General features: G+C 45.5%; 2 protein-coding genes across 2 annotated transcripts; both read left to right on the forward strand.

Moving 5' to 3' along the window:
• The first annotated feature begins 1,417 nt into the window (after window positions 1–1,417).
• Window positions 1,418–11,967, forward strand: ENTPD6 (ectonucleoside triphosphate diphosphohydrolase 6). The gene is made up of 14 exons (XM_015857109.3): window positions 1,418–1,458; window positions 2,248–2,594; window positions 3,366–3,442; window positions 4,168–4,311; window positions 5,037–5,112; window positions 6,043–6,078; window positions 6,907–6,995; window positions 7,381–7,460; window positions 8,095–8,159; window positions 8,511–8,612; window positions 9,079–9,219; window positions 9,774–9,830; window positions 10,877–10,989; window positions 11,225–11,967. Exons 2-14 carry the CDS (start codon window positions 2,336–2,338, stop codon window positions 11,312–11,314), a joined length of 1,329 nt encoding a protein of 442 aa, XP_015712595.2. The 5' UTR covers window positions 1,418–1,458; window positions 2,248–2,335; the 3' UTR covers window positions 11,315–11,967.
• A 2,875-nt stretch (window positions 11,968–14,842) lies between these two features.
• Window positions 14,843–18,764, forward strand: MAL (mal, T cell differentiation protein (MAL blood group)). Its single transcript, XM_015857113.3, has 4 exons — window positions 14,843–15,139; window positions 17,195–17,362; window positions 17,548–17,667; window positions 17,879–18,764. The coding sequence occupies exons 1-4, from the start codon at window positions 15,035–15,037 to the stop codon at window positions 17,951–17,953; spliced, it is 468 nt and encodes a 155-aa protein (XP_015712599.2). The 5' UTR covers window positions 14,843–15,034; the 3' UTR covers window positions 17,954–18,764.
• Window positions 18,765–20,149: the final 1,385 nt, after the last annotated feature.

Here is a 20,149-nt window from a genome sequence, read left to right on the forward strand (position 1 = left end):
CCAGGCAAGCTTTACAGTCTCTGGGACAGCCCTGCGTTTTGCTGCTCTTCCAAGTAGCTCTGGTGGGCTGCAAAGAAGGTCCCAATGGGCAAGAAAGTCTGCTGGACATGGCTCCATGTCTTCCCCTTCACCTTCCCTGCTCCTGCACCTACTGCTGGCCCACACAGCTGCCTGGGCTGTGTTAGTCAAAGGGGAGCCATCAGAATCAGGTGGTAATCCAACCCCTGCATTCAGTACTTGTTTGTTCAACCTGGAGAAGCAAAGGCAAAGAGATCTTATTGCTGCATAATGTAAAGAAGATAGAACTGGGCTCTTTTCAAAGATCTTCAATGATCTGCCTTTAAATCCATCCTTAACATGAGACACAGGGAACAATTCCTGAAAACACAAACCGTTCAAAATGGGAGCAATTTGTTTTCATCCTTCCTCTCCATCCAGTTCAATTTCCCCTCAAAATAAACATACAGAAGGAGTGATATGCAGCACAGTGCTGTGTGACAGCCCACAGATGGATGCATTCCTAATGAATCCAAAGTTGAAAATGCACTGATAAGAGATATGAAAAAAATCTGGGGAATTTGCCTTAATTAGATTACACTCTGTGCACCCTGTCTGAATGAATGAGGACACGGCAGTGGCAACCGCCTGACAGCACTGTTAATATAACCGGTAGGGTTTGTAGTAGCAGACATCTGCTTAAAAGCTGTGATCCAAATCTGCCCCTAGAGGCCCATCAGATGGACTTTCCACATTGTTCTAATACATTCAAAGCTAAATTCATACGTGCCGCGAGCAGGTGCAATGCCATTAAACTCAAAGTTACTACTTACTGCTTGCTAAATTACAACCTTAAGCCCAGATTTCAAACAGTTCCTCCCAGACTAAAAGCAGGGCAGGAGTGCAAGTTGGAATAATCTTATTCCTCACCAAATATTCAGAGATGAGCAGGGTGCTGTGAGGCTGCTGGCCAGCCCTGGGCTCTAGAAGTGTGTGTAAATAGTGTGACTGAAATGCAAAGCGTGTTTTGCTCCTACTCTCCCATCTCCAAATCAAGGAGTTATTTTGCTGCATCTCTTCCCTCATGCTCGCTGTCTTGCATACAGACATGCATGTAGATTTAACAAGAGCAATAAAAACAATATCACTGCAGACAACAGGCACACACCACCGCAGAAATAAATAACCACTAAGCCATTCCCATTCACGTTTCTAATTAGTGCAACCTATTTCACAAATAGACTCATAATATGGGTCAATTATGTAGGTCACGAGAAATTTGTCAAGAACTTCATCTTGTAGGGCACCAAAAAGGCCACGCTGAGGCAGCATTTTCCAAGCTATGGCTCAATAGTGTTCACAGCTCAAAGCAGCAGCTCACAACACGGAGGGCTGCTCGTGTTTTCTGCCGGGCCTGCGCAGTGCCAGCGGTGTCGCCATGGCGGAACCGGCGGCGGCGGCGTGAGTGTGGGCGGCGGGGCCGGGAGGGAGCGGGCGGCGGGGCCGGGCCGGGCCGGGTCGGGCGCACGGAGGCCTACTAGGCCGCACCGGGAAACTGCGGGGCAACGCCGTCGAGCACCGCAGCTGTAGCCGAGGCCTTTCTCAGACCGGGAAGGCTGTGCTATGTGCAATAATTAGCACTCCTGGCCGGGGGGCTGCGGGTACCCTCCATGGCAGAGCTGTGCCCGCTGTGTTTGTGCCTTCAGTTTCACCTCCTTCCATTTCTAGAACGTTTTGTCCTTTCCATTTTTGACAGTATGCCATCATCACCTTGAATTTTACATTCCTCCCACTCACCCTCTATTATCCCCTGTATGCCCATCATCAACAGACTGCCTCTGTCAGAACCTCCTTCAAGTCAGCTTCAGTGATTGGATTCCTTCCTCTTTTTCATTACACCATCAAAAGAAGGAAGGATATAAGTGGTTGCCCACAGATGTGGTAGAAACCCCATCCTTGGTGACACTCAAAGTCAGGGTGCACAGGGCTCTGTGCGCCTGATGGAGTTGTAGGTGTCCCTGTTCATTGCAGAGGGGTTGGACTAGGTGGCTTTTGAGGGTTCTTTCCAGCTCAAACAACTCTATGGTGCTATGAACATACTCGCCACTGATAGTTAAGTATTTAACTAATGCTCAAGTCAAGTTTACTCCCATAAGTCTCTCATCAAATAACGGTCATGCACTTAGCTCTTACTTTTTAGAATACTTTCTCCTGATTGAGAAAGTAAAACTCATCTTTCTGTTCTGTTAGATGTAGGAGTGATGGGGAAACTGCCTATTCTGTGTGAAACAGAGGAAATAAAGCATTCGGTAACGGAAGGAAACAAAACATCTGATAAATGGAAGCCATGAAGATATCAAAGCGGTTCTTTGCGTTTGGGATTTTGGCATGCATAGCGTTTTATGTCGCATACATAAAATGGCACTTGGATTCCAAGCCTCTTGTGGGGGCAACAGAAGGAATTGCTGAAAGCACTGGAGACAAAGTGAACCGTCAGGCTCTGACTGCAGATCTCTCGGTCTTTTATGGGATCATGTTTGACGCGGGAAGCACAGGAACTCGCATCCACATTTTTAAGTTTACTCAGCAGCCAAAAGGTACGGTGTACAAATTCTTCCATAAATGGTTGTGCAGATTATTGATGGTTCTTTTCTATGGGGTACTTGCATGAATGTGTTTCAGCTCTCTAGAGCCACCAGGAGGGACCCACGCTGCCTTGCCTGTACATTCATGTAATTGTCTGTCCTGCAGGTTTCCAAAATGGTTAGGTCTGGTGCTCTGCTGCCATTGAAAATGGTGGTAAAACTTCCACTGACTTTTGTTAGAGTCAAATTTAGCCAGAGCAGAGCATGCTGAAACGTGTGGCCCTTGTCCTGAGTAGTTTGGAAGGCTGCATGTAACAGGGGTGAGGGATTAAAGAGAACTTGTACCTATAGACTCCCCAGGGAGGTGGTTGAGATACCATCCCTGAATGTGTTTAAAAACCATTTGGCTGTGGTGCTCGGGGACATGATTTAGCAGAGGGTTATTATAAGGTAGTGGGGTTAAGGTGTGGTTGGACTTGATGATCTCTGAGGTCTTCTCCAACCTGAGCAATTATATGATTCTATGATCTAGTGATGTGTCTGATATGTGCAAAAAAATACGCTCATGGTGCCCACCAGCACAATCAGCTTTAACAAATGTTTTTGTAGAGAGCTAATTCCACAGCAGGGACTGTGTTTAGCAGGTTTTAGTGGCTTTGGTTCATTAGTCAGGGGCTTCAGTTGACTCTTATTAGTACCTAATGATACAATTTGTACAGTGGTTTTCTGTGTATCCAGAATGATTTGTACCAGTATTTATTTTGGAATACTGCTTTTGAACAGAGACTCCCAAGTTAACCCATGAGACATTTAAAGCGCTGAAGCCAGGTCTGTCTGCGTACGCTGATGATGTTGAAAAGGTATTTTCATTTCTGTTACTAAAGCTTCCTGTTCTTCATATGCCCTGCAGATCATCTCTGCTGAACTGTCTCAGATCATTCTCCAAATAATGCAAACCCACACTGAAAATTGGTCAGCTGTCAGAGGATCAAGGAACCAAACACATCTGGTTCTGCTTGCTTATGTCAGTTAAGAACAGCAGGTGCTTTTCTTATCTCTGCCTTAAGATTTTCTGCGTGCATAAGAATATGACAAAAGAGTGAGGTTGCACTGGAGCTGAGCCATCTCCAAAAGGGACCAGAAGTGGATTCTCAGGTGAAGAGTCAAAAACACCCAACAGGCCAAGTATCAGGTCACTGCCTCCGTCACCTGGCTCACAGGGATGTGGAGACTTGCTGAGCCAGACATGCATGCAGCTCATAGTGTTTTATTAGCTCCAGAGGGCTTTTTTTCCCAGTGATTTATCACATCAATTTTGAGATCTTCTGTAGCCAAACCTCTGGTACTGTTTGGCCTTGGCACTGTTTGAGAGTGATTCTTTTTGGTTTTGATCTGCTCCTGGATAAACCCAGTTATACACCCCAGTTCTTACACTACTAATCCCCTGCCTTCTGGCTCCTTGTGATCTTTACTGCTCCCTGTTCCACACTTAGATTCCTCTGATCACCCTTTTGCCCTTCCAAGAAAGGCAAATCTTAAGAGTAACTAAGATGCTTTTTGGGGGGGGTTCTCTCTCTACTCACAGAGTGAACAAGGAATAAGTGAGCTCCTGGAAGTGGCGAAGAAGGAAGTTCCTATGGAACTGTGGAAGTTTACTCCTCTGGTCCTGAAAGCTACAGCTGGCCTGCGGTTGCTGCCAGGAGAAAAGGCTCAGAGATTGCTGGATAAGGTACTGCTTCTTGTCTTTCAGTTTGCTTTCCAAAAATTCCATGACAAAACTTGTTCCTTTCTGTGTAAAGTACATGCTCCTTTATCCTTCTTATGTACACGAGTCACTCCTGTCATTCTACCCTGAAAGTGCTGCACAGTCACTTGATCTCAGATGGGTTCATGTTATGTAATTGTATGAGTACAGACATAGAGGAATAATGACAGCTCCAAATAAGCCTGGAAATGACATGCAACATAACAAGTGTCATGCAATACTTCTAACAGTCATCAGAGACTTGTTGGTGTATGGGTTTGCTGGTGCTTTTGACCAGAAACCTGCTGTTCTCAGAATAAACTCTGTGCTGTTTGATTTGTTACCAGCCTGCTGCTGCAAGGTTCCTCTGCTCTATATTGATTAGAAATAACGTGAATTGTATTTACAGGTGTGCAAAACATTTAATATTTTAAAGTATTAAAATATAAATATATATCACATCAGTATTTCTGGGCTGTCTTCATGCTTGAACGCCCACCTGTCTGTTCTGTCTCTTCACTAAACTGCATGTGAATCACTGACTTTCTATAGCTTAGCACAGCCTGATGCTTACTGAGCTCTTGAACTTAAAGGATTTGGCCCAAGAAAAGGCTTGGTTGTGTAAAACCAGAGTTTAAATAAATAAATACCCTTCCTTTCAAATAGAAAGAAAAAGATTTCTCTGAGTGTACCTTTTATTTGAACTACAGGTGAAGGAGATTTTTCAGGCTTCCCCCTTCTTCGTGAGGGACAACTGTGTGTCGATAATGAATGGAACTGATGAAGGTAGGTTTACTTCTGAGGAGCTTTTCTGCTGTTCTTGAGTGAGGCAGGACCTCACTGAGTATAGTAGGAACCTGTAAGTAGCGGGTTGGATAGTTTTTATACTGCCTCAGGTCGTGCCTGACAAAGATTCTGTGCTGTGTTTTCCAAGGTGAAGTCTTGAATTCTGTCCTGGTTTTCAAAGGTCTGAGTGCCAGGCAGGTTAGAAAGACAGAAACACTGTGGTTCTCAAGAGTGCTTTGAGGAAAACAGGACAAAGTAAAACACTGAAAAGGTGAAAATTCTTAACATTCAAAAGGAAAATGAAATGCCACACATCAAACCAAAGCTTGCCAATGGGTATTTTCCTATAAAATGAACAGTGTGAGTGTAGGTAATTTCCTTATTCCATAGCTAAGGACTGAAGGCACTGTAACAGCCTTTGGGACTTCACACTGAAGTTTTTGACCAGTGAGGTACCAGGTTCTCTAGGCATTTCTTATACAGGGCTTCTCCTCCTAGCATCACATAAGCTCTAGTATAAAAGGTCATTCTGTTTGCTCCAGGCATCTAATTTTGGCTTTTGACAGACGTTGACAGTTGTGGAAGCTGAGTCCGGGCAGCTCAGCAGAGCCAATTCTGTGTGCTCCTCTTGGAGGTCCTTCCTGCTTAGCTCCTCAGCTAGATATTGTTTGGATACTTTGTATTAGGGACAAAGGAGCTTGTGACTGGTGGTCTCTTCTGTCTCTGTGCTTAGAGGACTAGCTGTGGTTTGCTATTGCTTTGTATAGAAGTTGCAGTGAAAGCCTGTGAGAAAACTTTAAAATACCTCCAGCTAAAAAGGTACTGAAGCAGGAACACCTTGTTGTATGGCTCATCTTAATTGTTACTGTCGTTGGATAAAATGAAGTTATGTGATCCAACAATGAATCTTCTGAATCTCTTCCTTGTTAGGTATTTCAGCCTGGATCACGATAAACTTTTTAACAGGTATGTTTACATGAGCATGTCTATGAAAATAAGCCTGATGCTGTGAAATGTATACTGTCTTCTGCCCCTGTATAGTATTTGTTCATCCATTGGCATGAGAGAAAGAAGGGTCATTAAGTCATCAGTCATTTTTGGCCTGAACCACTGAAGTTATTAGGACTGAGGAATTTAAACCCTTTTCCTTGCCTTCCAAGCACTCTGCTCAGCACAGTAAGCAGAGACTTACGACAAGTGCTATAAAGCTTTTTTGCTCACAGGAAGTATCAGAAAGGTTAATGATCTTCAAACATTATCTCTCATGATGTATACTCCAGTACTTGGCACATTCTGAGGTTGTCAGGAAGGTGTGTTTGAAGGATCCATCTGAGAAGAGCTGGATTTAAATGAGAAGTGTGGGCTAACAGCAAGAAGAATTCCAAGGGAGCCCAGTCTGTCAGGCCAGCTCTTCATTCTATCATCCCCTTGGCCTTTTGAAGCTACAAAATACTGCTGTGAGACCAGGGAGGCATGGCCAGGAAAACCACGTTCTTTTGCATTTCAGAGTGGTTATGACAGTAAAGTTTGCAAAAGGGTCTTTGCATCCACCAGAAAATGTTGAGGATTCCAATAACCAAAGCTGCTGTAATTAGTGCTTGTACAGCCATCAGAGAAATAACACAAACTCTGCCACTTGGAAGATCTTCATGTCACCCTCATAAAGCACAGCAGTCAGTGTTATAACCTAGTGCTGATGAATGATTTTGCTTTACAGCTCTACTTCTGATTTTATTCCTTGCCTCATTCTCACTGCTTCCACTGTGGCTTTCTCTGTTCTGTCACATGTTTTAGGTAGCTTAGATGATCCCCAGAAGAGAAGTGTAGGAATGCTGGATTTGGGTGGAGGATCAACGCAGATCACCTTCCTCCCACGCAGTGAGGTAATGTGAACACTGTACCACAATATTGGTGCAGAAATCATTAACCACTCAGGTTTAGAAACAGGCCAGGGGTGAGACATGAAGCCTTGTTTCTGACAGAAGAACTCTTGTCAGTTGGTGACATGCACCTTGTTACAGTCACTAATGGAGGCATTCACAACTCTGTTGGTTGTCTTGCTTCAGCTCCATGGGTTGGTGCATGCGGTGAATCTGCCAGGGCTTCTTTGTGTCAAGGACAGTGCAGTGTCCTGACTTTGTCATTCTTTGTCTCTGAACCATGGTAGGATTGTTCTACGTTTGGAAGGTTGAAAGGTTTGGAAGATTGTGTTGCTGATGTTTGCCACTACAAACAGTAACCTTGCCATGACATCTTATTCTCCCTCAGGCAACTCTTCAGACATCACCAGCTGGCCATACAACTTCATTTCAGATGTTTAACAGCACGTACAAGCTGTATTCCTACAGGTCAGTTGTGGTAAAGAAACCATACTGTAATAGGTTACTTTCTGTGACGCCGGCGAGACTCAGGATTTTGCTGAAGTTCAGATGAGTCCTGAGAAGTGGAGAAACCTGAGTTGGGTCACCATCCACACAAGCTCTTGGGGTATGGAGGGAGTTGTGCAGATCAACCGGCAGGCAGTCTGATGGCTGAGAAAGTGAGGGGCTCTAGCTCTGCCCCTTACTTTGAAACTGCCTGTGTGCCTGTCGTTTTGGGCAGAGGGAAGCAGCTCCTTCCCTCCTGTGTTTGCTGAGGGATGTGTTGGGGCTTGGAAAAAGTCAATGCTACGTGCTGGAGGTTGCGCTGACTTTGAGGAGGGTAGGAGAAAGGTTAGAAGAATGCCTAAAGCATTCCCAGTCTTTCAAGAGACGGATTATAGTTGACAGTTATTCACTGTGCTTTTACAAGGACAGATTATCCTCTGGGTAAGGATAGTATGACAGTGGGCTGCCACACCATTCCCCTTATGGACATTAGCTGCTGACTTGAGCTGTTTTGCTGGGACTGCAAAGAGGAAATAGGCATGTCCCAGCCAAGCTGTCAGTGGTGTATCAGAGGAAGGATGTTTGTTGTTCACAGGGGCTTTTCTTCCCTTTGCAGTTACCTGGGACTTGGGCTGATGTCAGCAAGGCTCGCCATTTTAGGAGGAGTTGAAGGAAAACCCTGTAAGTTATGGGCACTCAAGTCTTGGCTCTGAGCAGAGAGAGTGCACTGCTGTGTTGTAGGGAAAGAGGTCATCTGTCCCCTTCCCACTGAGTTGAAGGTGCCTGAGTGGTATGTAAATTCCTGTCACCAATGGCTGACTGTATTTGAAACAAATGCTGAAGGTGACACTTATAGATCCCGGAAGACATGGATTCTTGCCAACCTTAGGGGTTGTGGGGCCCTCAAGCCATGACTGGTGCTTAGGGATGCGTTACAGAACATGTGGTACAGAAAGGAGGAGGGCTGGGGATGAGGGTGCTCAAATTAACTCCTTGTGTTTTGCTTTAACGTGCCTTTATTTGCTTCTGCAGTAGGAGAAGGTGAGGAATTGATCAGCCCTTGTTTACCACCTGGCTTCAAATCTGAGTGGCAACATGCTGAGATAGTGTACAAAATTAAAGGACAGAAGGCAGGTATAGTGCTTTATCACTCTCTCTTCCTGTCTAGGCCAGCTAGTAGCAAAGTAAACTATATACCTTCAGCTTCTTGGAAATGATCTGTCTGTGTACTCTTCTGTCCAACTTTCTTGATCTGCTGTTAGAGATTCTACAGCTGTTGCTTCTCATGCTGTGGTGTGTCTGTCCAGCCAGTAAAGCTGTTAGTAGTAATCCATTTGGAGTTGAGCACTCCCCTTTAATATCCATCTGCCTCAAATTGTGTTGTTCATCCCTGATGTGTCATATATATGGTCCCAGCCTGAGAATGGTCAGAGTTAATATTGGAGGAAGATGCAGGAGTGTTGTTTCAGTTCTCTGTCGAACCTGTAAGAATTCAAGAAGTGCTGTTGTGCAAAATGGAGCCTGTCTCCTTGTAGTTCCTACAGCAATTGTGTTTGTTTAACCTACCTATAATACCCCGTGTGTCTCTTCATTCTTTTAGGTGAGCCTCTGTATGAGTCTTGTTCTAACAAAGTGGCAAAGATGCTTTACAAGAAAGTGCATAAAGCTGAGGAAGTGAAGGACTTGGATTTTTATGCTTTCTCCTACTACTATGACTGTGCAGCAGAGGTTGGTCTCATAGGTATGTCTCTTTTCATTTCATTTCAGATGACAGGTTCTGGAACAAATGGCAGCAATGATACACATCACAGTGCTATCCTGAGCTGTCATGGGTACTGCAGTACATAGGTCTCAGGTGGATATTGAATGCTATTACATTTCTTTATAGAAGGGATTGGGGATGTGACATAGGACCTCTGACTGTATGGACAAGCTTACCCCCTCCTCAGACACTTTGTTCCATTAATAATTTCAGATTTAATATGTTAGATCTGGCCAAAGGTGTTAATGGTGTTCAAGTATCACAGGATAGGGCAGAAAAGACATGGGGAAATGTGAGTAAGTCTTTAAATGACGTTTCTATAGGAAATGAGTTTTAGGAAACTAAATTCTTCCTAACACAAGGTTTTCAATCTAGAAATCCTTAATAAAGGTTCTTGTACCTTTAAAGCAACTGTGAGTTTTGTCATCGATTTCAGGCTTACTTCCAAATGTTTATGACCTTCTCTTACAACTTGAACCTACTACTGCCTTTACACAAAGCACACAAACCATACAATGACTTTTTTCTTTTAGATAAGGAAAAAGGAGGGAGCTTAACTGTCAACGATTTTGAGGTTGCAGCTAAGTATGGTAAGTAAAAGACACAAACAGTACTAAGCAAATTCATACCTACGTGGCAACTGTGTGAAATGCTAAGAAGCCTGTTTTTATCTTTTCAAGTTAATACTGAGCACCTCTCTTTGGAGCATCTGTGCTTATTTCTGCTTGTTTCTGAAAGTCTCACCTTTTTCTTGATGAGGTTTAGTTTTCTTGTAACACATTTAAAAGCTCTCTTGAGAATTCCTAGTAAACCTGCCAGTTAAGAGCTCATGCAAATAACCGAATCTTGTGTATTTTCCCTTTTGTCTCATGATTCGTTCATGTGTTTGATTGCTAGTTGGACACAAGGGGAAGCTGATTCACAGCCTCTTTTGCTTCACTGGCTGTAGAGAGAACTGCCTCCTCAGATTTACGAACGTAATCATTCCTTTTTTAATGCTACAGACACACGCTTTGATCAAACTGGGTTGGGACTTCTTGGTAAACTTTGTGAGTGACTGAGCAATTGTTGCAGTTCTGACTTCTGAACTACTTTTTGTGTGATCCATCCTGAGAAAGGAACTGCTTTTTCTTTTCTTTGTTATTTGCTTTTTCATCAGCTGTTGAATGCACACGCTTGAGGAACCTCCTAATGGGAAGAAAACAAACTGCTCAGCATTCAGGCTTTATTGGGATAGGGTGGAGAGTTTTCACAATCCTTGTTTTTCCAAGCTGCTGACAACTTCTTTTCAGCATAAAGCAGATGGAGGCACACTTGAAACTGTTGATGTTTTCAAGTTTTACAGTAAATATGAGAACAGTTGGAGGCCTGTTTTTCTGCTTGCCCTGGGAAATACGGGAAACTCAGCCATCTTTGGACAAGAGAGGCAATGCGTTACTCTTCCTTCTTGTGTGATGAAGCTCCTGAGCATCTGCTAACACAAGCGTATCACTTGAATGCTGTTTTAACAGGTTCCATAGGTGTGGAACACAAGTTACAAGAAGTGGTCTAAGGATTTGTGTGAGGTTTTTCAGCTGGGCTGATGCTAGGCCTGAGCTCACCATGAACATTCTGACACCTCTTTCTTTTTATTTAGTATGCAAGACCATGGAAATCAGCCCTGGAAGCAGCCCTTTTCTCTGCATGGACCTCACATACATCACCTTCCTCCTGCAAGAACTGGGCTTCCCAAAGACCCAAGTCTTTAAGGTAGTGCACAAAAACAGATGGCGGAGAGTGGGCAGAAGATTGCCAAGGCATTAGTCATCATGCCAGCAGTTCAGTGCCCATCCTTCTTGATACAGCACACACGTTATGATTAGGGTGGAGTAACTATCACTATGATGGTGATAACCAGTTGTGATAACCTTCAGCACTGTATTCACCTTGCATTTTTCTTCTCACAGAAAATTGTATTTAAACTTATGTTTTTCTTTTCCCCCAGCTTGCCCGTAAAATCAACAACGTTGAGACGAGCTGGGCATTGGGAGCCACCTTTCATTACATTGACTCACTCAATAGACTGCAGTACTAAAGCTCCTTGAAGGCGACTTTTGGAGATGTCGGGTTTTGGAAGCCCAACATAGAAGAACCTGTTGAAGGGGTCTGCATTTGGCTTCCTGAGTCCCTTGGGAGGTTGTCGGAAGCTCAGCCCCTTCCCTGCCAAGTCCCATCCATCACGAGCTCTTTTTTTACAGCACATAGTGCAGTTTCTAAGGAATAAGCCTTGATTGTACAGCATCTCCTGTCAACTTCCTGTAAAACTTGATCATCACTGAAGGAGAAGCAGCACTCTGCAGGACTTCTGTGATCTCTATGAGAGAAACACACCTTTTGGAAACGTGCCTGTACTACTCACTTGTACTGTGCTGAAATCAGTGTAGTAAATGGTCAACACAGAGGGAACTCTTCATGCTCTCCTGATTTCAAGGTGTTTTTTTCTGGTTTGTCAGCAGTTTCCAGTGACAATTTTTATTTTGCTACTTGGATGTTTGAAAAAGAACTTAAGTAAGTGTGCATGTGAAGACAGTGCAGTGAAGCAGGATACGGACAGGCATGAATCAGAGCCTATATCTGCTATAGGATTAAAGTATGGGTGTCTAACCTTTTGGCTTGTGTGAACCACACTGAATGAAGATGAATTGTCTTGAGCCACATGAAAAATAAATTATATACTTAATATATGTAGAGGTTTTGTTGGTTTTTTGCTTGTTTGTTTTTTAATTAGAACACTGAAAAAGGTTAATAAACCATAGAACCAGAGGGATGTTTGACCTTGTTTTTGTGCCACTAACACTTCTTCAGTCAACTTCTCCCAAATCAATGGCACATCAAAGGAGAACTACAAGAGCCTGCAAGCCCTTCCAACAGATGGGACATTTCTGAGTATCTCCTGCCATCTTGTGGGTTTACAAGAACTTTCACTCTGCTATTTGTGACATAAAAGTTTTGCTTGTGGACTCGCTGACTAGTGATCAAATGAAACACTAAGCCTAGCAGCCTCTTCTTCAGGAAGGCTGAGGGAAATGTGTAAACCTTAATGGGACAGCTCTAAACTTCTTGTATGCCCAGTTCAAATTAATCTAGTCATTATCGGAGGAAGGTATCAAAGTATACTGAGGTTTCTTCTGCTTTTCATCATGCTATGGGATGCCCAGCTAAGGAGAGGCTTGCAGCAGCACTGCCTCCACATTCAGTAGATTTACCAGAGGTCAAGTAAGGGAACATGAGGTTGGAAGCCAAGGACTCAGCGTGCAACCCCAGCTAATCCCATTTAACCCCATCTAACACCACCTATGGCTGTGTGGGCGGCCTCAGTCAAGGCTCTGTTGACAGAGAAAGAAGTTGGTAATTTCTGAGTGATTATCACATATCTACCCTTTCTTAAAATGCCAAACTCTACACGGATTTGCTCTGTGTAAATAAAGCAAAAGCAACTGCTGGAACATTAACTGCACAGCCCCACAGAGCCGGCAGGTTGTGCAATAGTTAAAGCACGACAAAGCAGTGGGAGACTGGAAAGTCACCCTGACTTGATGTCATCCCTGAGTGAGTGGCAGCAATACCTTCAAGAAGACATAATTATTTTCACACCCATGCATACCATCAGCCTTGTTGTTTTTTGGTGGGATCTTTTGGGTCTTTTGAGGTAGTCATCTGAGGGCAGTGTAAAAGTTCATTTCCTTCAGACTGCTTCACTTGGGATCCTCTGCAGATTCTGTGTCATTAGTTCTACAACATGGAAAATCTCCTTTCAGCCATTCAGCTTTAGATCTTCTCAGTTTGAAAACACAGTAAAAGAGAGATTTCCTGAGGACACCGGTGTGTGATAAGAAAACTGTGTTCCAGCACCTCCAGTCCTCCCTTTGGGTACACTAAGGTGGAGCATCAGTTGTCTGACCCTCCTGAATCAGAGCTCACATTCAAGAATAGCTCCATGTGTGCCCAGGGCAGCAGTTCCCACCAGAAACAGCATCCCCACACATAGTCCCTGGGCTTTTCCCCCAGCCATGGAAGCCTCGGGTTGAAGGAGCAGCTGCCACCCATCGCCACTAGCTCTCAGCCTGGCCACCTCCCCTGTGCCAAGCCCTGCACCCCTCCCTGCCAAGGCCCTGCTGGTTGAAATACAAGATTTTTTGCTGCTGTCATGTCAGCTTCTTCCTGGTCCTTCAAGAATCCCCAGGGGAACGCAGCTCATTTCAGTTCCTCAAGGCTCCTGCTTGGCAGGTGGTTGGACTGGACCATCTCTTCCCAATAAGCAGCCCTGTGTTCAGGTTGTGTTGTGAGGGCAGTGCCCCAGTCTCACCCCTGGGCGTGTGTTGGGGCCAGCATTGCACATTCATATATATTTATGCCTATAAATACCTGAAGGGAGGATGCAGGCAGAGCCGGGCTCTTTTCAGTGGTGCCCAGCGCAAGGACAAGAATCTATGGGCACAAACCAGAACACAGAGTTGACCCCTGGCCATCAGGCAGCATTTATTGTACTCATTCCCCCAAATCCGTGTCATGTAGTTCAGGGCATGCATTTATGTCATCCATGCTGAGCTCTCACCATTCCCAGTAGGTCAAGGTGACAATTGCACTTGATGATCGTGAAGGCTCTTTCATCCTACGTCATTCTGTGATTCAAAAGATCTGCAACCAACCCAAAGACCACAATTACACCTCCAGCAGCCTGCTGAGGGCTGCTCAGGATACCTGCCCCAGCAGCTGCTGCTGTGCTGTTACAAGGAACAAAGCATGGACAACTGAATATGTCCTCCACTGCCACTGCAAGGAGGCTGGTTTGGGGTTCCTTAGGCCAGATCCAGATCCAGCATGTCCTCAGAGCAACCAGTCCTACCTCCTGCTCTAGACCCCCACACCAAAGCCCTGTGGTTGGGAGCAGCTGCCACAGTCTGAGTACCATTCACGAGCTGAATGTGATTCAGAATGTGCATTCCTTCTATGGGTTGCTGGTTTATGGCAGCAAATGGCCACAATGGTCATATTGTTCTTTTCCATTTACTGATGTTTTATGTCTCCAATGCTGTGATTTCGCTGGGCACGGGCTGAGTGCAATAATAAGAAGTAAATGCTCCATATAAAGGGAAGAGGGAATGACTCACTCCCGTGAACTCCAGACTAAAAAAGTAGACCAGAGGAAGCCAAATGGTTTGGTAAATCTCATTATTTTAGTCCATTTTCACTACATTGGCGCATCCAATCTCCCAGGATGACAAAGATGGTGGCCTTACTACTGCCCTTGACCATTCCAGGATGCATGGCCCCTCCATGGGACATCTCTGAGCCCTGAGCTGGTGGCTGGTACTCCTTGTCTTGCTCTGCCACCTGCCACTGTGCTTCCTGTGGCCAGCTCATGTGGGTGGGGGACAAGCTGAAGTGCTTTGCAAACAAGAGGGGATGAGAGATGCTGCCAGCACTATGGGCACAGATCATCCCTGTTGGCCTTGGATGTAAACCAGTGCCACCCACCACCGCCCAAGGACATGCCCTGCATGGTGTGTCCCTGCCTGTGACTGAAACGCCCCAGGGCTGCCCACAGCTCTTGAAAACCTCCTGTGGGCCGCCAGCGGTCACAGAGCTATACCCGGGCACAGGCTCTGACCACATCTGTGGCTTTCAAAGCTGTCCTTGCCTGCCAGTGAGAAGGAGGGAGGGAAGAGCAGGAAGGAGGGGAGGGAAGGAGGAAGAGAGAGAGGGAGGGAAGGAGACTGTATTTGGCACCTGCCTCCAGAGAGGACAACCGTCAATGCGGGGGAGCTTCACAATGTCCTCAGCAACTTCCAGAGCCTCTTTACCCAGCGGCCTGGCCGTCTTCACTACTTTTCCAGATGTTCTCTTCATCCCTGAAATGGTGAGTGCCAGCTTTTCCCTGGGGGAGGTAGATGCTGCTCATGGGGGGGTTGTGGCACCTCTTAAAGCCTTCTGTAATTTGTTGCTTAACAGATGTGCAGGGGTTGCTGATGGTTTTAAGGCAGATAGTCAAACTGAGCCAATTGGTACGTGACTTTTAGCAACAGATGCATGCAAAGGATAAAATGCTTTCTTAAAGCAGGGAGGTAACTGCATCAGCAAAAAGCTTCAGCTGCTGAAGCTACAGTTTTCCTGGGCTGGTGGTGAAACGAAGCTGAGCGAAGGGTGAGTGGGCACCTTGCTCCTCACTGAGTGGAAGATCAGAATATTAACGGATTTGGCACAGGTAATTAAATGCTGTTGCTGCGAGCACTGACTGAAAGTTTCAAGAAGAAACCTTTTCCTGTGTCCTCTGCTGATGAAATTTGCTCTCCTCACATCAGTTCATGAGGTTTTCTCCTCTGCCTAAGCACCTCCATCCACCACTGAGTGGTATGGCTGCATACTATAGGACAGAGCTCACACGATTTCATGCCTGAAGTTCAACTTTGCCACCTGGGACCAAAGCCTAACCCAGTTCACATCCCTGGGATTTAGAGCACTGATTTTCTCATAGGGATAGCAGGCAAGCAAAAAGGAATTGGGTTAAAGCAGGCATTACCGTGCAGAGAAAGGCTTTCCCTCAGCCCGCCTAGATGTGCTCTGAAGAGTTGGTCCCTCTCCCAGGCTCTGAGAACAAGGTCTGGGTTTCCTGCAGCTGCATGGAGGACAAAAAGTCCTGTGGAGGTTCTGGCTGGACTAACAGTGGGGAGGCTGTTCTGGTGCTGAGCTTGATGCCCACCCAGGCATGCTTATGGCACTGGCTGTACCTTAAGCTGTTTGCTTGTAATTCCTGACTGCAGGGGATTTGGCACAGCAAGTTGTTTAATGAGCCATAAGGAAATATCCCATCCCATGGCTTGGGGAAGGTCTAGAAATGTGCGTCCTAAAGGCCTGGCACCACCCAGGGAAAGAGGAATGCAGCAGAACTGGGTCCTCCATCAGTGGGGCGGAGGGCTCTGGGCTGTGCAGGTGTATTTGTTCACTGTGTACAAAGGAGGCGGCTCCTTAATGCATAGAATTCAGGAGAACGATGAAGAGCTCTCAACCCTGGAATCCAAGGTTGCCTACAGTGCAACTACAGGGTATGGGGGGGAAGCTGCAGCAGAAGGTCCTGCCCACAGCTCAGATGATGACCACATCTGGGTGTTGAACTCTCACTGGTATCCCGTAAGGTTGGGTTTAATTCTTAGCATCTATTTTATTTGAAGGGTTTTCTGCATATCTGGACAATACCATGCAGTTGGGTCTACGTGGAGGAGCTGAAGCCAATTGAAAACAGATTTGCTTGTATTTTAAAGGGCTATTTAAAGTCAAATTTTTCTCAGACCGCAGTCAGCAAAGTGCTGTGAACTTCTGCTGAAAGCCCCTCGATCCATCCCTGATTTTTATGAGTCAACTGAACAGCAGCACCATAAAAGCAAAAAGTCAGCAATCAAATCCTGTCAATCATTTACCTGAGTGAGTAATCACATGGCAGAGAAAGGAGGGATGGGAAACCACGAGAAATGAGAAGTCACCGGTGAATTTTCCTCTATAAAGTTGGGATGACGTGATTGATGCAGTGCTTTCTGAGCACCATAAATCACAAACTTCTTTTCGACACGCAGAAGTACCCCCAAGGAAATGGAAATGCCATGACTGGGATGGGTTGATGCTTGGAGGCTAGCAAAGGCTTGAGGAGGGTATGACAGAGATCAGAACACCGATGTGGGGAGAAGGACAATGAACAGTGAACCCCAGAGGTGATGGTGCAATGAGGCTTTTTGAGGTCCAGATCAGAGGCAGACGTTCCCAACTATGTACCCATGTTCAAGTAGATGCTGGGAAGAACTCAAAGGCCTTGCCAGGCTATTGCCACATACAGTGCTAGTACCAGAAGCATGTATGGTTTTTGCTTGGCTCTGGAGAATGCAAGGCATCCCACACTCACGCTTTCTCTCACTTTTGTTTGCAGATCTTTGGGGGCCTTGTCTGGATCCTCATTGCTTCCTCGAGGGTCCCATATGCTGAACTGCAGGGCTGGGTGATGTTTGTCTCCGTGTTCTGCTTTGTCTTGACTGCTTTACTCCTGTTCCTCTACATATGTGGGGCGCATGGGGACAGCAGCTCCTGGGTCACCTTGGTAAGTGGATGTAGCAAAGCTCAGGACCTGTTCCTTTTATCGTTGTTGAGAACTGTCCCTTCTTTTTTTTTCCTACCGTACTCTGAACCACAGCCTGGGGTTTGCTCGTGTGGGTTCCTTTTGCTTGCTCCTCTGCAGTGTACTCCCTCCTTGGGAATGACTGCCTGTAATCTTTGTTTTCTTAGGATGTCATCTGCCAGCAGACAGCGGCTCTGCTCTACTTCAGTGCTTCTGTGTTGGAAGCCATCGCTACCTCTACCCTACGTATATATCTGCTCTGGTATCGGGAGAATATTTCTGCCTCGGTGAGTGCCAAGCGCAGCCCTAAGGGCAAATCTTGACTCACACAAACCTTTGGAGGAGGGAGGAGGAAATCAGACCAGTCCTACTACGCACAAACGTCTTGAAATGTGCAAAAAGTCAACGGAAATATAAAGCATTACGATGTATTTGCACAGATCAGGAACTTGTGCCCTATAATAAAAAATAACTGGCTGCTGTTTTTTTCCATTGTAGGTATTTGCATTCGTAGCTACTCTGTTGTACGTGATCCATATTATATACTCTCTCCGCCGATGGAAATCATCCTAATGGTCTGTCATTGCATGTTGTGCCTTGTGGTCACCCTACAAACACAGAAGTTATCCATCGACCGCAATCTCCAGGCTGGGATTAGGGGTTTGGTTTTCAATGTATATACTATAAACAAGAAGCTTTTTATGCAGAACCATGGCAATGAAGGCCAAGAGCCTGTCAGAGAAACCTGTCTGCTGACACAATCTATTTTTCTTCAGTCTCCTGGTTGGACACAGCTTGATGCTGGTATCTGGGGCCTCAGCAGAAAACCCAGCTTAAATTAGAACCATACAGTTGGATTTAAAACATCAAAATCACCCTGAACCCTTATGCACCCCTGTGTCTCCACAGTCTTAACTGCTGTCAAAGGAAGCCTGAACAAGTGGCACTAAGGAGCATGAGAATGAAACCTGGTCATTTTGGTTGACATGCACCTGTGTGAGCCTCTTTGCCCCCCTCATTTGCTGCGCCAAAGGAATTTTCCATGCCATTTCTGAAAACGCCACTTGTGAGAAGGAGTGAAAGCAATATTTCATTTGCCTCGGGGGCAATGAACAACATTCATTCATTGCAACACCTGAAAGGTACGGCTGAATTAGAGGCACAACTGTAACCCCAGGAATTACTGCTGCCATGAATTCCCCCATGAAACACAACAAAGAAAACGTACCACAGATACTACAGCAGAATTATATGGAGAATTAGAATCACGTCTCAGATAAGCAGAAGCAGTCAGCTCTTGTCTTCAGCATGAGACTGTTCTCACATACACTGCCACTGTGTCACTAATAAAGATGGATTTCCTATGATTTTGCAACCAGACAAAGGCTATTGTCACTAACTTCCCCTTACAGCTGATGCATACAGTAGCAGGACAGTGCCCAAGCACAAGGCACAAATCCAGGCATGAATGAGAATCCTAGAATATTATGGGTTGGACCTCAAAGACCACCTGGTTCCACTCCTCCATTGCAGGCAGGGCTGCCCAGCTCCCAGCTCAGGCTACCCAGGTCCCCATCCAACCTGGCCTTGAGCACACCCAGGGATGGGGCACCCACAGCCTCTATGGGCAGCAGCCCCAGTGCCTCACTGCCCTGTCAGTGAACGGTTTATTCCTCATACCCAACAAATCTCCCCTACTTTGGTTTAACCGTTACCTCTTGTTCTATCGCTATAAGCACAAGCCAGTGTCAGTGATTAATTTACTCCAGAGTATTATGTCAAAAGTGAGTTATTCTAAATGGGGGAGTTAGGCCCACAAAAGTGTGTTTTCAGATGTTACAGAGATACCTAAATACAGTGGTAGCAAATTAGTCCTCCAGGCTTGTGGGGCTGCCTTCACTCTGAAACTCATGAATAATACCAAGGACTACAGAACAGAAGGGAAGTGGAATTGGACATAGAAACACCTGTGTTTCATGTCCTGAGGGGACTTCTGAGTGTTGAAACTTTTTAACCTCAGCACGGAGAAAACATTGGATTCATTTTTTTGTCCTTGCTGAAAACCAGCCTGACCTGTTTTGTTTTTCATGTTAGTAACAAAAATGAGCTGATTGCAACAGAGGTGGAAAAAGAAATCCTTTTTCAGAGCAGGGAGGTGATTCAGGAGCCATGTATGAAGACACTGCTCAATTCAAGGCACTTGCTGTAACTTGTGTCAATATCACATCATCATGGGGGGGTGCTGACGTCCCACTTTGCACTGCTCTGAATGTAGCACATGAACATCTTTCTGTCTGGGGGCACTGACAGAAGCAAACATTTGGGGTCACACTCTGCAACCTGGGACGCAGTGCCTGTGTCATCTTCCCATCCAGGTGTAGCGTACACCATAGCTCCATGTGCTGCCTTATGTCATGCGCTCTAAGTTGAGCAGCTCAGAGTTCACCCAAAGCTTCACCAGGCTGCTCGGGCCACATCCATTTGGGATCTGGACATCTCTACAAAGATAAGCTCCTAAAAAGCAAAAGTCAGGTATTTCTGGACCCCTAGCACCTGATCTCTAGCATCCTCTCATCTGCAGAATCCCTCGAAGATGTAGGCCAGTAAGAGCCCATTTAAAGAGCCATAAACCAGCCTTTTTGGGGAGCACCTAAAATCCAGTTTCCTCAGCAAAACAGGGGTCTGCAAGCATGTACTCTGGAGATCAGGTGACTATACTGTAGTTAAAGAGAAACCAGCCACTTGAAGGTATGTAAAACCTCGGGTCTT

The sequence above is a fragment of the Coturnix japonica genome, chromosome 3 (genome assembly GCF_054131305.1).
Source record: "Coturnix japonica strain WE chromosome 3, WE-NBRP24, whole genome shotgun sequence".
Lineage (NCBI taxonomy): Eukaryota > Metazoa > Chordata > Aves > Galliformes > Phasianidae > Coturnix > Coturnix japonica.

Excerpts from the sequence above, each read along its gene's own strand:
- ENTPD6 (XM_015857109.3), top strand. The coding sequence starts at position 2,336 with ATGGAAGCCATGAAGATATCAAAGCGGTTCTTTGCGTTTGGGATTTTG. Across the intron at positions 3,443-4,167 it reads ACGCTGATGATGTTGAAAAG|AGTGAACAAGGAATAAGTGA; the intron begins GTATTTTCATTT and ends CTCTACTCACAG. Across the intron at positions 10,990-11,224 it reads CAAAGACCCAAGTCTTTAAG|CTTGCCCGTAAAATCAACAA; the intron begins GTAGTGCACAAA and ends CTTTTCCCCCAG.
- MAL (XM_015857113.3), top strand. The coding sequence starts at position 15,035 with ATGCGGGGGAGCTTCACAATGTCCTCAGCAACTTCCAGAGCCTCTTTA. Across the intron at positions 15,140-17,194 it reads TTCTCTTCATCCCTGAAATG|ATCTTTGGGGGCCTTGTCTG; the intron begins GTGAGTGCCAGC and ends TTTTGTTTGCAG. Across the intron at positions 17,668-17,878 it reads GGGAGAATATTTCTGCCTCG|GTATTTGCATTCGTAGCTAC; the intron begins GTGAGTGCCAAG and ends TTTCCATTGTAG.